Source organism: Sceloporus undulatus, chromosome 3, assembly GCF_019175285.1.
Source record: "Sceloporus undulatus isolate JIND9_A2432 ecotype Alabama chromosome 3, SceUnd_v1.1, whole genome shotgun sequence".
Classification (NCBI taxonomy): Eukaryota; Metazoa; Chordata; class Lepidosauria; order Squamata; family Phrynosomatidae; genus Sceloporus; species Sceloporus undulatus.
In genome coordinates this window covers 173,804,884-173,819,027 of record NC_056524.1, presented here as the reverse complement: position 1 = coordinate 173,819,027, position 14,144 = coordinate 173,804,884, and the positions used below count along the sequence as shown (strand labels likewise).

Below are 14,144 nucleotides of genomic sequence, written 5' to 3'. Positions count from 1 at the left end.
CTCATTCACACTTACGTTTTTATGCTGGATTGGTTCAAATTGCTCCATCTATTTGATACAGAATAAATGCTCAGACCATACTTGCCTCAATTGAAGCTCTCCGTGGTAATTTAACCCATTTCACATTCACATTTAATTTGGAACTGATTCAAAATGGCTATCATAGCTGGTATTTTTTTAAAAAACTGTCATCAAGTGACGTGCATCTTCATCTCTGTGACATATCACAGTTCTTGTCAACAATAAACAGCAATCGCACATTTTTAAAGCATTGTTACGCAAAATCCATGCATGGCAGGAAAGAATCCTCCATGGCACTGTCAAATCCATCTATGGCAAGGAAGAATCCCCCATGGCACCTATGAATCCATGCATGCCAAGGAAGAATCCCTCATGCCACCCACGAACCCCCTGGCGAATCCATGCAAATGCAATGGTGCATAGAAAACGTCAAAGTATTTTTTTAAAAAAAAATTACGCCGCACCATGCCCCCCCAAGGAACCCCCTCCTCAACTTTCTCAACCTCTGGCCAACAGAGAAAAGGGAACCAATTCACCGGCAGAAGCAGAAAACAGCTGCATGGTGATTTAAAGGGACAACTTGACAGCACAGGAAATTTAAATTCACAGGATTTAAAGAGTCAGTATCTTCAGCCATGAAACCGCGAGCACCAAAAGGTGAAAAACAATGGTGGTTTGCCAAGACCTGTAGGATAAGTGTGTTCCACCCCTCTGCCCGTCCTCTTCCCATTGCCCCTCCCTCATGGGTGCCCCAAATTGGATTGGTAGTGTGTTCCCATTGGTGGCTTCCTAAAATAACCCAGTTCTTTTGGGGAAAAAAAGCATGGTAAATGCCTCAGTTTCAAAAGAACTGGGTTAAGGGGGATTTGTGTTGCTGCCCCCTGAATTCGGGTCGGTAAAAACTGACACAAGTGTGAACTACCCCCTTTTAAACTGTTTTCCAAACCGGTTCAAAACGTAGTGTGAGTGAGGCCCCAAAATATTTTCTGTCAGCTCCCAGTACAACCATCTCCACAAGTCAGTTTATTTTTATCCCTGTATAAGATTGGAAAGAACAGGAACAAAATCTAGGACTTTCAATGAGTCTGGAAACACCTTTAGTACGTCATGTCTCTTGGTCCACCCACTCCCAATCCAGGCAGCAGCCACTGCAAACAATGGGGGTCTCTTCTCCTGTCAAGTAAAGTACAGTGTATTGACATTTCCAACTCCTCACACCAGTAATCTCTATGCAAGAATCAGAAACAGGATCCCTGTGGAGAGACCATTGGCAGGAAGGGAATGGAAACATCAGTATGCTGCATCTGAGTCAATAAGAGCACAGATCTCCTGAGTAATGCCTGGTAAAGCAGGATTGGGGGCTTTTATGATCATGAATACGTAGGGACTGTAAATACAAATCAGCTACAAATGAGATACTCTAGATTGTTGTTGTGTGGCTTCAAGTCCTTTCCAATTTATGGTGACCCTAAGGGGGATGAATCACAGGGCTTTTTGAGGCTGAGAGAGTGTGACTCACCAAGGCCAGCCAGTGTGTTTCCATGGCCAAGAGAGAAACTGTAACCTAATCTCCAAGGTCCTAGTCCAATGCTCAAATCAGCACTCCACACTGGTTCTCTATATTACACATCTGTAACTGCAACAGTGAATTCCAGCCAAGCACAACATCATCATTATCACCACCATCATCTTCATCATCGTCATCATCTCACCCTTTGCCCAATTTGGAATGCAAGGTGGCTTACAACAGTTAAAACAAACAGTTAAAAATTGTCAGCATCTTAAAGTTAAAAAGCAATTAAACCATATCATAAAATTTAAAACCAGTTAAGACAAATCAAAACAATGTCAAAAACAACAACTAAAATTCTAGCACATTATGCAAGGCTTGATTCCCATGAAAAAAGCCATTCTCAAAGGCCTGCTGGAACAAAAAGGGGTTTTACTTGCTTACACTGTCAATGCCTTGAGATGTTGGTGCTTATCACTTCTCCTATTCTCAGAAAGATAGCAGAATGAGAGTGCACTCTTTCCCACCTTCATTCCATTTGCACATCAGTGCTGTTACTTCTTGTGTTTGCTATCTCACACTTGAAATAAAGCAGTAGCATTTACACCATCCAGTTTGCTCTGCCTCCTGCTTCATGATTGGTGGTTTTTTTAAATTAAAAAAAATAGGAAGCTATAATTGCATAATTACAAAATGCACAATTACATAATAACAATACTACTGAAAATTTTAATATAGAGGCTGTCCTGGTGAAATCTTGTGCTTCAAAATTCACCACGACACCACTGGACATTAGAGGTGACATATAGGCTGGGACAGCCTGTTATCATTCTTTCAAAAACCAGGAAAAAATCTGCTTGCAAACAATTACACTGCCTGCTTTGGAAATCAACATCCTTGTGCAGGCGTATTTGGTTCTCTTATCTTTGTTGCTGTTGTGTGCCTTCAAGTCCTTTCTGACTTACGGTGACCCTAAGGGTGTTCCTGTCATGGGGTTTTCTGGAGCTGAAAATGTGTGAATCATCCAAGGTCACCCAGGGGGTTCCATGGTAGAGCAGAGAATCGAACTCTGATCTCCAGAGTCTTGTGATTATCACACAAAGGCACTTATGTGGGCGAAACGTTGCAGAACTGTTTCAGAAGCGCGAAGGTGGGATCGTCAGTCACACTTCTAAAACATAATTGAGGCTTCCCACTTTCCTTCCGTCGATGAAATGTTCACAGAGAAGCCATTTTTTGAATAACGGGATATCCTGTTATTAATAAAATGGCTTCTCCACGAACACTTCATCGATGGAAAGAAAATGGGAAGCCTCAATTATGTTTGAGAAGCGCAACGGATGATCCCACCTTCGTGCTTCTGAAACAGTTCTGCAAGGTTTTGCCCATGTAAGTGCCTCCATGTGATAATCCCCTTAGTCCAATGTTCAAACCACAACACCATGTTGGATCTCAAAAAATCTGGAAGAAAACATCAGTTTCTGAAATTTGGGATTCAACCAGGGGCCTTTTGATCTTCAGTCTAACACTCTCCCAACAGCTATTTCTGCCTCTTTCTTATCTATTATTGCTGATTTTGAACCTGAGATTGTATTTATGGGGGTTTGGAATTTATTATATCAACAGATGAATGATTCAAGAAATCATTTTTTAAAGAAAAAAAATCATTTCAATCTCAGTGAACAATGTAAGGTCTCTGGTTCTCATTCAATTTAAACCAGAATTTAAATAAGTGGGTCTGATTTAAATAAAGTAGAGTGAGCATTGCAAAACCCTATCCCCCCTAAAAAAAACCCTTTAAAAACATAAGATGCAAAAGACATAAAAATGCTGCAATTGGAGATTAATGGAAAGATTTTGTTATTTTTCAGCAACTAGTCTTTTCAAAGAGAAAAACATCTGGTTTTGTGGTGAATTGTAACACAGCCTAGGACATTTCTCTCCAACAATCTAATCTCAGGAATGTGGACTTTGAATATTATAAAATGTAGTAAAGTGGAAAAGGGAAGGCAAAAGTCACATGGACTTCTGTGCTCTTCTCCTGGACATAATTGTCCTTAATACTTGGACTTTTGGAATAAACAGCTTATGAATTGTTTATCCAAGACATGAGAGGGAAGAAAGGGGTTCATGCATTAGTACTTAACTATTCCCCCCCCCATCCTTAGGTGTATATCATTTTCAAACAAAACACACCTACCTAGAAACAAAGTCTGTTGCTGTTGCAGATACACCTAGGCAGGGGAAAATATATATTGCTGTGAAGGATGTTCTTCTGTTATCTGGAGTTTATGTCACAATAAATTTGCTAGTGTTTAAGGTGCCACAAGACTGCGGCCATGGGTTAAAATACATTGGGCAAGTCACATGCTCTTAGTCTCAGAGGCAACATCAAACTTCCTTTGAACAAATCTTGCCAAGAAAACCTCATGACATGTTCACTTTAGGTTTGACATAAGTCAGAAATTACTGGAAGGAACACAGTAACAACAAACTCTTCAAGACATGGTCTGACTTTTAAATGGGAAAAACAAGCAGTTATTCAGGCACCTGGAACAGAATTAGACTGTTATGGCACTAGTCATGCTACCTTTTATACTTATCACCCAACAGGTGTTTGGTAACACTTGTTACTCTTACTGCATTCCAAAAAGTAACTAACTGCTAAAAAAGTAACTCATTGCTAGTACCTTGCTGTTAATATTAATACAGGAACAATACAGGACAATGATATTTGATCTCCCATGATCATCATTTAGTTGTGATTGGACTCTTTTGCCTGGACTATCCTGTAGAGGCTTTACTAGGAAGGGTGCGGAACGCCCCGTGACACCACTGCTCCCCAAATATCTGCCTTTTGGCAGAAACAAGTTCTGGTGCTCACCTGGATCCCTTTACACTGGAAAGCAGTGGCCCCAGCCATTACAGGCAAAACAAACAAACAAGCAAACAAACAAAACCCTGGACCTCATTCCCACTGACAGTTAAATCGGTCTCCGATCTAAATCGATGGATCAACTTGACATTGGATCATGGTTCCCACTACATTTGCTCCAATCACATTTTCTGTCATGGAATTGAATCAAAATAACCTACTTATGGTTCCCATTCATACATGAACTGATTCGAAATGAATTGGTTCCAGCTGGCCAAAGGGGAAATTTGAATCGATTATGATCCGCTTGTGAGTCACACTTGCGTGGAATCGATTTATTGAAAAAGAAGCAGGGGAAAAAAACAGCATCAAAAAGATGCAGGTTAAATGGGTCTAGAGCATGGGCCCCCTTTTGGAATCACTGCAGCGATCCGGATTAAGTGGGAACCATGGTTGTTTAAATCAGTTCAAACCAAACCATGATCCGGTTTAAAAGGTAGTGAGAATGAGGCCATGGTTACTGGAAAAGTAACTAATTCTCAAGGTAACTCATTACATGTAACCTCTAATCTAAGGTGTTGATTATTTATTTGTTAGTTATGACTATTTATTGTTAGTTATGCCACTTCCCCCCCAAGCAGTTATGAAGACTTAGATGCTCCCTGCTTTATTTTCGCACAATATGGCAAGGTAGATCAGGTGGAGAGAGTGTGACTGATACAACATCATCATTGAGTTTCTTGACTCAGTAGGGAACTGAACCTGGATCTTCCAAGTCCCTGGCTGAAATGCTATCAACACTAGACGACTCTGGATTATACTTGGTTTTTTAACTTTGAACACACACACACACGCACCTCAATCTCCTCTTGAAAACTATACCAACATCTATGTTGGATAAAAGCTGTTTTGAGTTACATACCCCAGATTCTTGCCACTATACAAAAATATATACTGAAACACAGCATGGGGGTTTGCAGCCAACATGCAAAAACACCAGATTCTCAAATCTCCTCTGAACCTATGTCAAACATATGTGCTATTTATGGCTGTTTCAGGCCATACAGCTCCAGTGTTTGAGCCCCAATCCAGCTGTGAAATGGCTAAACGCGCAGTGGAGGCCTGGAGCAGGTCAAGAAACAAATACAGTAATCTTCCTCCCACACATCCCAAACCATAGCCAGACATTCATGTTAATTACGGGGTGTAAGTTGCTGCCTATTCAGAACATCCTAGTGTAGTATGTAAGACACAGAAAGGTAGTAAAAAGAACAGGGCTACCTAATGGTTTTATGTGGGATGAGGCAGATGCAATTTTGGGGCTTCCCTCTAAGATTACTGTCATGCATACATTAATATATGATATTTGCATATCAGAGTACTCCTTATCTCTTATTGGCAATAGGCTATTTGGGGGCATCATCTCTTCATTTTAAATCTCTTCTTTCCTTTCACCACCTATCTGAATTGATTTAATGTCTGTCTCACTTTGTCACCCTGTAAATCTCTTATACTGTTGCTGTCTCAGAGCTTGCAAACTGATTTTGTGGTATCCAAACAGCTGGACCACTCCAGGAGGAATGATGGAATGAGTAAAAATGAAATAAATCAGTTGGGACTAGAATTATATACTGACAGTGTTCCCTTTCATGATAAGCTTCTGAACAGGCGTGTGGAATTTGTAGGCCACCGCGCCTAATGTATGTCCATCCCTTACTTTTGTGAAATCCATCTCCCAAAATAACTCAAGGTTGTGGCTTGCCAGTTGACTGACAACCCCCCCCCCCTTTTTTTTTTTTTTTAATTTCAATTCCAATTGCAGTTACTAATAGTTGGCCAAAGCAGAAAGTTCACCAAACCCTAGTGGGCAATATGATTTCATATCTAATTGAAAGTTTGATGTCTCTAATAGGTGTACTGGTCCAGCTAACGTAAGAGTGGCAAACATGAAGACTGAGAGCCACACAAGGTCCTCCAAAGTCATTTTTGTGATTCCCTAGCTTCCTAGCCCACCCTCATTTGTAGTGAATTGCTTGGATATAAAATTGTTCTGGTTTTAGTCTTACGAAAAAAGTCTGATCCATTCACAGTTCAGTCCTAAACACATCTACCGTACTTATCTAATTACTCACAGGTAAGTTTGTAAAGGATTGTAGCCTACATTTGTTAAGGCTATCTCTGTTAGGCATTTGCAAGTTTTGACAAATATAGTTTTCATGGTAGAAAGTCTAATTGTGTGACATTGGCAACCCAATGCATATTGAAGTCTATTCCACCACACCTAGCCCCTATTTTGCAGTGCCTAGATGCCCTCTACAGGATAAAAGAGGCAGGAAAGCTCCTATTCATATGCCTCATGACATATGATGTCCTAGCCACAGCCATCTCCTTTTTCGCTCTCCTAAGCAACTTGGGCCTTGGCAATGCCTATGATGGGGATGATCTCCAGGGTGAAATGTTATATGTGAGATAGACACTGAAGATAATGAGGATGAGGTCTGCAAGCAGTTCAATATAGCTATTCACAACTCCAGCCAACGGGGCTTATTCCACAAAGAAATATTATGCAAGGACAAAGGTTCTGTGCTTCATTTCTGGCCTCAAGCAAGTAAACCATCCACTAAAGATTGCAGTTCTAACTAATTGGTTAAATACGTTTGAATTGTGGATCACCAGCTGGCCTACACAGAAGAGTGCATGGCCTTAACTACAGACAGCAAATTAATTATCAACCATTATAATAACAAGGAGAATGCCCCCTGCAAATGCTGTTGTAAGTCATCCATTTGCTTGCTCAATGGCTCCCTCTGGTTCCTTTTTTATGAAGTGAGTAGTTTTGCCTGGGTAGTCATGACAGCTGGCGCGTTTTCTGACTGGCAACCTATCCTTTCCCTTCCTGCCAAGAGCCATTGGGCCTCAGGAAACAGTTGGCACTTTCTGTACCCTCCAATGCTTTGCTTCAACTTGTCCTAGACAAAAGAACAGTGTTGGGCTTTGAATGTCAGATCAATGAGAAGAAATGCAACAACACTTGCCCATCTTGAATTAAGTAGTACTTCAGGACTTCATCAGCTTTGGATGTTGGCGTTGCAAAACAACTCTCCACCAGTGTCTCCAAACCACTCACATGCACCAAAGGCTCAATCCCAAAATACAAGGAATCTCGGAGTTTAAGGGTGGGGAGAGTGTCCCGGTAGGATTCATGAAACCCGTTGTCTTTGAATATCTCAAGAGTAAATGGGAAGACACCCTGGTTGTGGCCCATGATCTCCAGTGGTGAGTTCTTAATGTTTGGGATGTAGCCCTCTGAGATGGTGTAGTGGCGAGGGAATTCACAAGTTACAGGAATCAACAGCTTGCCAGTGCGGACAATAATGTCACCGTTACTGCCAGGGGTCTGCTTTGGCAAGCCAGTCACCATATTTGAGGCAACGATTTTGTCATTGGCTATCTGTAACCAGAGAGAAAGGAAAATATGGTGAAGTCAAGTGAATAGAGAAAAGGGAAAAAAACATCAAAAATAACTTTGTTCTAAAGAGACTTGTGTGAGAACCTACAGCAATGCAGAAAAAGGACAAACAGGATTCTGTTCCTTAGGAATTTTGCTGTTGAAACAAAAAGTTCTTAGTCCATATATTTGCAAAGATTTTATTGAAAATAAATTGACAGTACCCACTGAAATCTCTGGATAGATTAATAAGATTTGCAGTGGGTAGGTCTTTAGTAACCTTGATAGAATCTTGATCTCACCCCATGACCTGCAAAGCCAGAATAAATTATAATTAATGAGAAAGGAAGACTTATCCTATATTTCAGTATTCAGATTTTGTTTTGTTTTTTGGTCAGCAGTTAGTCAATAGCTATCGAAGCACTGTTTCATTCATTCCTAGTATTTCTGTATCACTTTCCCACAAGAGCTCCTGGGGTAATGAACAAATGAAAATAATTAAAGCAATACAAAGATTTTTAAAAAAAACTTTTAAAAGCACATTAAAATACTCTTTAAATACCCCTAAAAACAATCTAAAAACTGCCCTAAAATCCAATTTTAAAACCGTTAAAAAACACTAGGTTGGTTTTTCTACTGACCAACAGCACTTCCATTTTGTCTGGATTAAGTCTCAAGTCTATTCGTGCACATCCAAACAATTGAGGATTCCCACAGCCTTTTTGGCATCAGGGATGTAGCCAAGGGGGGAGGGTTCTTGGGGTCCGGACCCCCCCTTCCATTAGAAAAATGAATGGTGTGTGCTGCTGTACCGCCGCACCCAAGCCCCATTATAATGGTGGCACTTAGTCTGGACCCCCCCCCTTTTCCTAAAATCCTAGCTACGTCCCTGCTGGCATTATTTATAAAGGAGAGGTAGAGCTTGGTATATCAGCATACTGATGACACCCAGCTCCACAACTCTGGGTGACCTCTCCCAGTGGCTTCATGCATTTGTTAAAGAGCACAGGGAACCCCACAGGCTAATGGCCCAAAAGTTGAATAACAGTCTCCCAACACCACACTCTCAGGATAGTCAGCCAGGAAAGACCAGAATCACTAAAAAGTAATGTCCTCAGGTCCTATATTGGCCAGACAACCCAGAAGGATACCACAGACTATACCAGTCTTTTACAAAGGGTAAAAAATCCCAACAGAGAGTCTTGCAGTATGTTAAATTTATAATAGCACATTTGGTGTGTCTTCAAATTGCTTCAGATTTTGGTTACCCTAATGCAAAGATTCATAAGGTTTTCTTGATCAGAAAAAAAAAAAAGGGGGGGGGCGCCTGTTCTCATTATCTTCCTCTGAAACTGAGAGAATATGGCTTTCCGAAGGCCATCCTCTGGGTTTCCATGGCTGAGCAGGGATTTGAATGTTTGCCTCCTGAGTGCTAATTCAGCACCCAGAACACTACACCATTTAGGCTCCTATTGACCATTCTTGTAAGACACCAAAAGTACAAGACAATACCTTATATCTAAGAGTTAAGAGCTCTCTGGCTGAGATTTCTAAATGCCCCTCTCTAAACCGCAAATCCCAGGATTCCATAGGAGGCAGCCATAGCAGTTAAAGTGGAATAATAGCACTGCAACAGTGTAGTGTGGCGATTGTCTCAAGCAAAACACTTTCCCTTGATGTTTGCCTTTTGAGAATGAGAAACTTGACCTTGGCCTGAACTGGGCTTCCATCTTTCTTCCTATTGACTTGTTTTCCTTAGAACCTAGCAGGATTTTGGAGGGTAGGATAAGTGAGAACAGAGCTAAACAAAACACTGAAAGGGGAATGAAATAGCTATAGAGTGATCAGTAATGCGTGGTGGTGGAGCTGAGAAATGATCTTAGCAGTCAATCTGGGAGGGACGGCATTTTCAACTTTTACCGTTCCAAATTCATTTTTTAAAATATGATAGTAGCAGTAAGTATCATTGTTTATCTAAATTTTCTGAGTGTGCTTTGAATGCAGTTATGAGGCTATTACTTAAAAAGAAGAAGAAGAAGAACAAAGTTAGAAATCCTCACTGTCAGGATTCTTTGGGAAAGGCTTTGATATAGACCAGTATAAAATACATTGTAGTGTCAGTGTATGCTTGGACATCTTCTGACTTTTATCAGAAGCACACATATAGGACAAGGTTATAAATATGACACTCTTTAGATAGAGACAAACCCTTGCAAGCAGTAAGGCATGCTATTGTTACAGCTACATACACTTATAGTGGTACCACAAGATTTCAGGGAGAAGATAATGTTGACATGCGTGCCATTGGATACTCCTTTGCAGGAACCATTAATGAGTGACAGGTCCATGCCTCCAACCAGATCCTTTGGGATGTTGACTTCTATGGAGGTGGATTTGCATAAGACTGGGACTGTAAGAAAGAAAAAACTAGTTAAAGGAAATGCATAGCCTTGTGAGGAAAGATAGAGGAGGTAGCTTTGCCCTCCTTTCATGCCTGTATCACTTACAGTAAAAGCTTCCTGAAACATGTTCAGATTGCCCTGTGGAAACCTTGCTTTGATCTGCCTGCTTGTATAAGGCGATTATTATTTTCTGCTTTAAATTCAGCTCCTTTTATCCCCCAAAGAGTTGCCTGTCTTCTGTGCTGTGGCATTCCCACCCCTCAGGATGCCAGCTTGGCTGTGCTGAAGTTGTATTTATAAGATCCAGGTATGGCATTGGCACTTTTATGATGATTCAGTAATACAGTGGGTTGCAGTTCTTGTTGTTTTAAAATTCGAATCTTCTATATACCACGGACTCTTACTGACCAAAAATCTCCTGCAAATGGCTAGATACTTAGAGGTAGTGATGTCCTGGTCTCTATAGCTTAGGAAAATATGGGCTACCTTTATGCATCCTGGTGATTAAGGTCCTACCTAAACTTCATTGTCATGGATGATGATGATGATGATTTGTTGTTGTTGTTAGTGACACTGTTTTATCATCTACTTAAATTTAGAAAATAAAAACAAAACAAAACAACTTGAACAGAGCAAGCCGCAGTGTCATTTTATTCAAAATGTCACTGTCAAAAATCCTTTGCACTTTTAGTGAGCAAAAAATATGGGCTAGATTTCTACATGCACTCTTTAGTTACTTAAATAACAGCCCAACCTCTGCAACCCTGATTTACTGGGCAGCAGCCACTGCAAATAATGGAGGACTGTTCTCCTGTTAATAATGATGCAGGAAACTGATGTTTCCCCACCCCTCCTGCGAGTGATCTCTGATGTGACAGTCAGATGCAGTATCTCTGCTACAATTAATCTTTCCATCAGAGATCACTCATAGGAAGAGGGTGGAAATGCCAGTTTGTCATGTACTGATCAACAGAAGAACAGACCTCTGCAGCTCACAGCAGCTGTTGTTGGTAAGTCATAATTTGGGGGCTTATGTATTCCCTACACAACTAAATGTATAGCAATCATGAATACAAATCAGTTGTGTATATGCAACTCTCTGTTATGCATTCATAACTGTTATGAATTCCAGCCATGATTTACTATCTGTGAAGATGGGAATAAAAGTCTTAAAAAGTTGTTGAAAAGGGTGGTGTAAAAATCCTTGCAGAATCCTTTAAGACTTTAAGATTCACATTGACAAACATATAGGAGCATAATATGCTAGACAAGGAGAAGAAAGCTTGGTGTATAAGTGTGACAAATCTGGGAGACAGAATCAAAATCAAAAAGAGGTAAAAGATGATGAAATATTGATACACAGTGCCTCTGGGAAAAGAAAATAACTGTGATTCCAGTAGTCATAGGAGCATTTCCAAATGACAAAACATCTGACTGAAATTGCCATAGATAGGATCACAATAGCAAATCTGCAAACAATGACATGGCTTGGAAAGTGCCACATTATCCAGCTCTATCACTGAAAGTCCAAAACTCCAACTGGTAACACTTGGAAGACTGTGAATGATATGATGTTGTTGTTGTTACTGTAGTGGTTGTATATGCTCCAGTGCAATAGAGGGTATGTCCTCCAGATCTCCCCTACACAAACAAGATTTTGATGTAGGCTGAGAATCTGAATATACATAGTCAGGGATTGATTGTACCTCTTGTGACACCATGATGGCGTGCGTCATGCAGAGTGGTGCGTGGCAAAATGGCACCCTGGGAGTGGTGCAGCATGTAGCTGCTGCACCTTAACTCTATCCACAGATCAGTGCAAAGTGCCTGTATGTATTGCCCCTTCATCCAAGGTGCCTCATCCTTCACCCCAAAAATTTCTTTGGTGGCTGTGGGAGGGGATGATACATTTCTCATTTCTACTATAAGGCAACCATAGAGGCATCAACAGAAAATTCACACATGTACCACATTAGAAATTCACTACTGGGTTTCTATGTTGTCATCATTATTCTATAAAGAAGCATTTCAGTGGGGTGGGGTAATAGGGCAGCGTTACTGGTCATATTTCAGGAATTCTCTGAAACATACTCTTGACTGTTTTACTGATAGCTAATTTTTGAGCTTGAGGAATCAGCAGACATTAAATTATTTTCAGGGAGGAAAGGTGTGGATTTATGGATTCTGTTAACAATGCAACATTAAGCAACATTAATTTCCTTAGTGAAAACAGGTGTTGCCTATATCCACATTTTGATACACTGATTCTTGATTTCTTGGAATCCAAGATAAAATGGGCACCTTGGGGCATATTTTTTCATTCTCTCCTTCATATAAAATATTATTGTTCAAGCTTGAAATCTGTTTCAAAACCATCTGCCCACTCTGGGGAATAGTTTTGGCCAGGAAAACAATATGCTGATGTACCCACACAGACACGCACACAAGTAATATTCCTGGAAGTGTGTCTCCCTTCTGACTCCACCAAGGGTGCAGTTTTGACAGAAAGAAGAAAATGAAAAACCAGGGTTATCTTGCAACTCCTGCTCTGGTAAAATATGCAAGTGAGAGAAGAAATCCATAGATAGCACACCAAAGTGCAAAGTGCAAACCCAGTTGGGGGAGGGAATGACAAGAAGAAGATAAACGTTACATTCTGAGCCTCCGAGGTGCAATTTGGAAACCATTTCCAATAATGCCTGGCAGACAGATAACTTTGCATAGACCAATTGATCATCTCCCAGTCATGATTTAGGATGTTTATTAAGTTGCTTGATGAACTCTTTGATAAATGAGTATACCCACTGCTTTTCTACTGCTTGGATCTCAGTTTTGGAGCCTGACTTGCGTTAATGAAGTGAGACAGCAACAGAAAATATGTATTTTCCCTTACAAGCATTTTTTTAAAAAGGAAAAAAAAAACATAACACAGAATTTATTTGTCTTGGCATGTCTTCTCTTGCCAAGGTGCAAGGGCCAACATAGACATTACAGCAACAGACCTGTGTTTCTGAGGTGGGGTTGTATAGGGTAATTTAAGTTTCCTAAGGCTTCAGCCTTTAGTAAGGAAGCAAAAATATTTAAATATCAAAAATATCAAAGACAAGCCTGTTAGAGTCTAGCTTTAAATCAGCAGAGTAGCAAAACTGTGCTCTTGTCTAACTATGGCGCGGTACACTAAGTGCTGTTCTGGCAGTGATACTAGGGTTAGGGACCGTGAACCAACTACACAGTTCCTAACCCTAGCATGTGATTGCACCGTCCTCATAGTGGCCTCCTGTCCACATGGAGCCCACCATGACGCCGGCAGCACTACACAGCAACTATATGTCACGCACAGGAAATGGCGTCATAACGACGCCACTTCCTAGTTGCAGCACTGCAAAGAAGGAGCTACTCTAGGCAACTCCTTTTGGGCATGTGCATTATTCCCACGGCAACCAAATGGCTGCATAGCCCCTTTCTCCCATGGCTGTGGCTGTTGAGGTGTCTGGGGGCATGAAGCCCCAAGGACACCCCCTTTCTGGGCCACAGAAAAGCGGCATTTTGCCCTTTGGGGTGGTCTGTACCGTGCCTATACTACCCTAAGAACTCAGCCTGGCTTCAAAACAATACAAGTAGCTTGTAGTTCAAACAAAAGTTTACTAATGGACTTGATCTATATATACATAAAGGCTATATGCTAATCTAGCTAGTGAATAGTTCAGGTAAAAAGAAATCTTTATCTCATTATCTTTCCTAAGAAAGTTGAGGGAGGAAGAAGATGGAAAACCAACAGTTCATGAGAAAATTTTTGAGAGAATGTCAGTCCCAAAGGGGAAGTGACCTAAATCACATGGTTAGTTTGAATGAGGGGGGTTGCATGCAGGAAATCCCTATCTATCTAAG

The 14,144-nt window shown here is 40.7% G+C and overlaps 1 protein-coding gene across 1 annotated transcript in view; it reads right to left on the bottom strand.

Moving 5' to 3' along the window:
- The window catches only part of OIT3 (oncoprotein induced transcript 3), a 47,882-nt gene that overhangs the window by 6,853 nt on the left and 26,885 nt on the right, over positions 1 to 14,144 (bottom strand). The window contains exons 6-7 of the mRNA XM_042456683.1: positions 10,104 to 10,264; positions 7,442 to 7,857 (exon numbers count right to left, since the gene is read on the bottom strand). Of these exons, the coding sequence (XP_042312617.1) occupies positions 7,442 to 7,857; positions 10,104 to 10,264 (577 nt within the window). The remainder of the gene's footprint in view (positions 1 to 7,441; positions 7,858 to 10,103; positions 10,265 to 14,144) is intronic.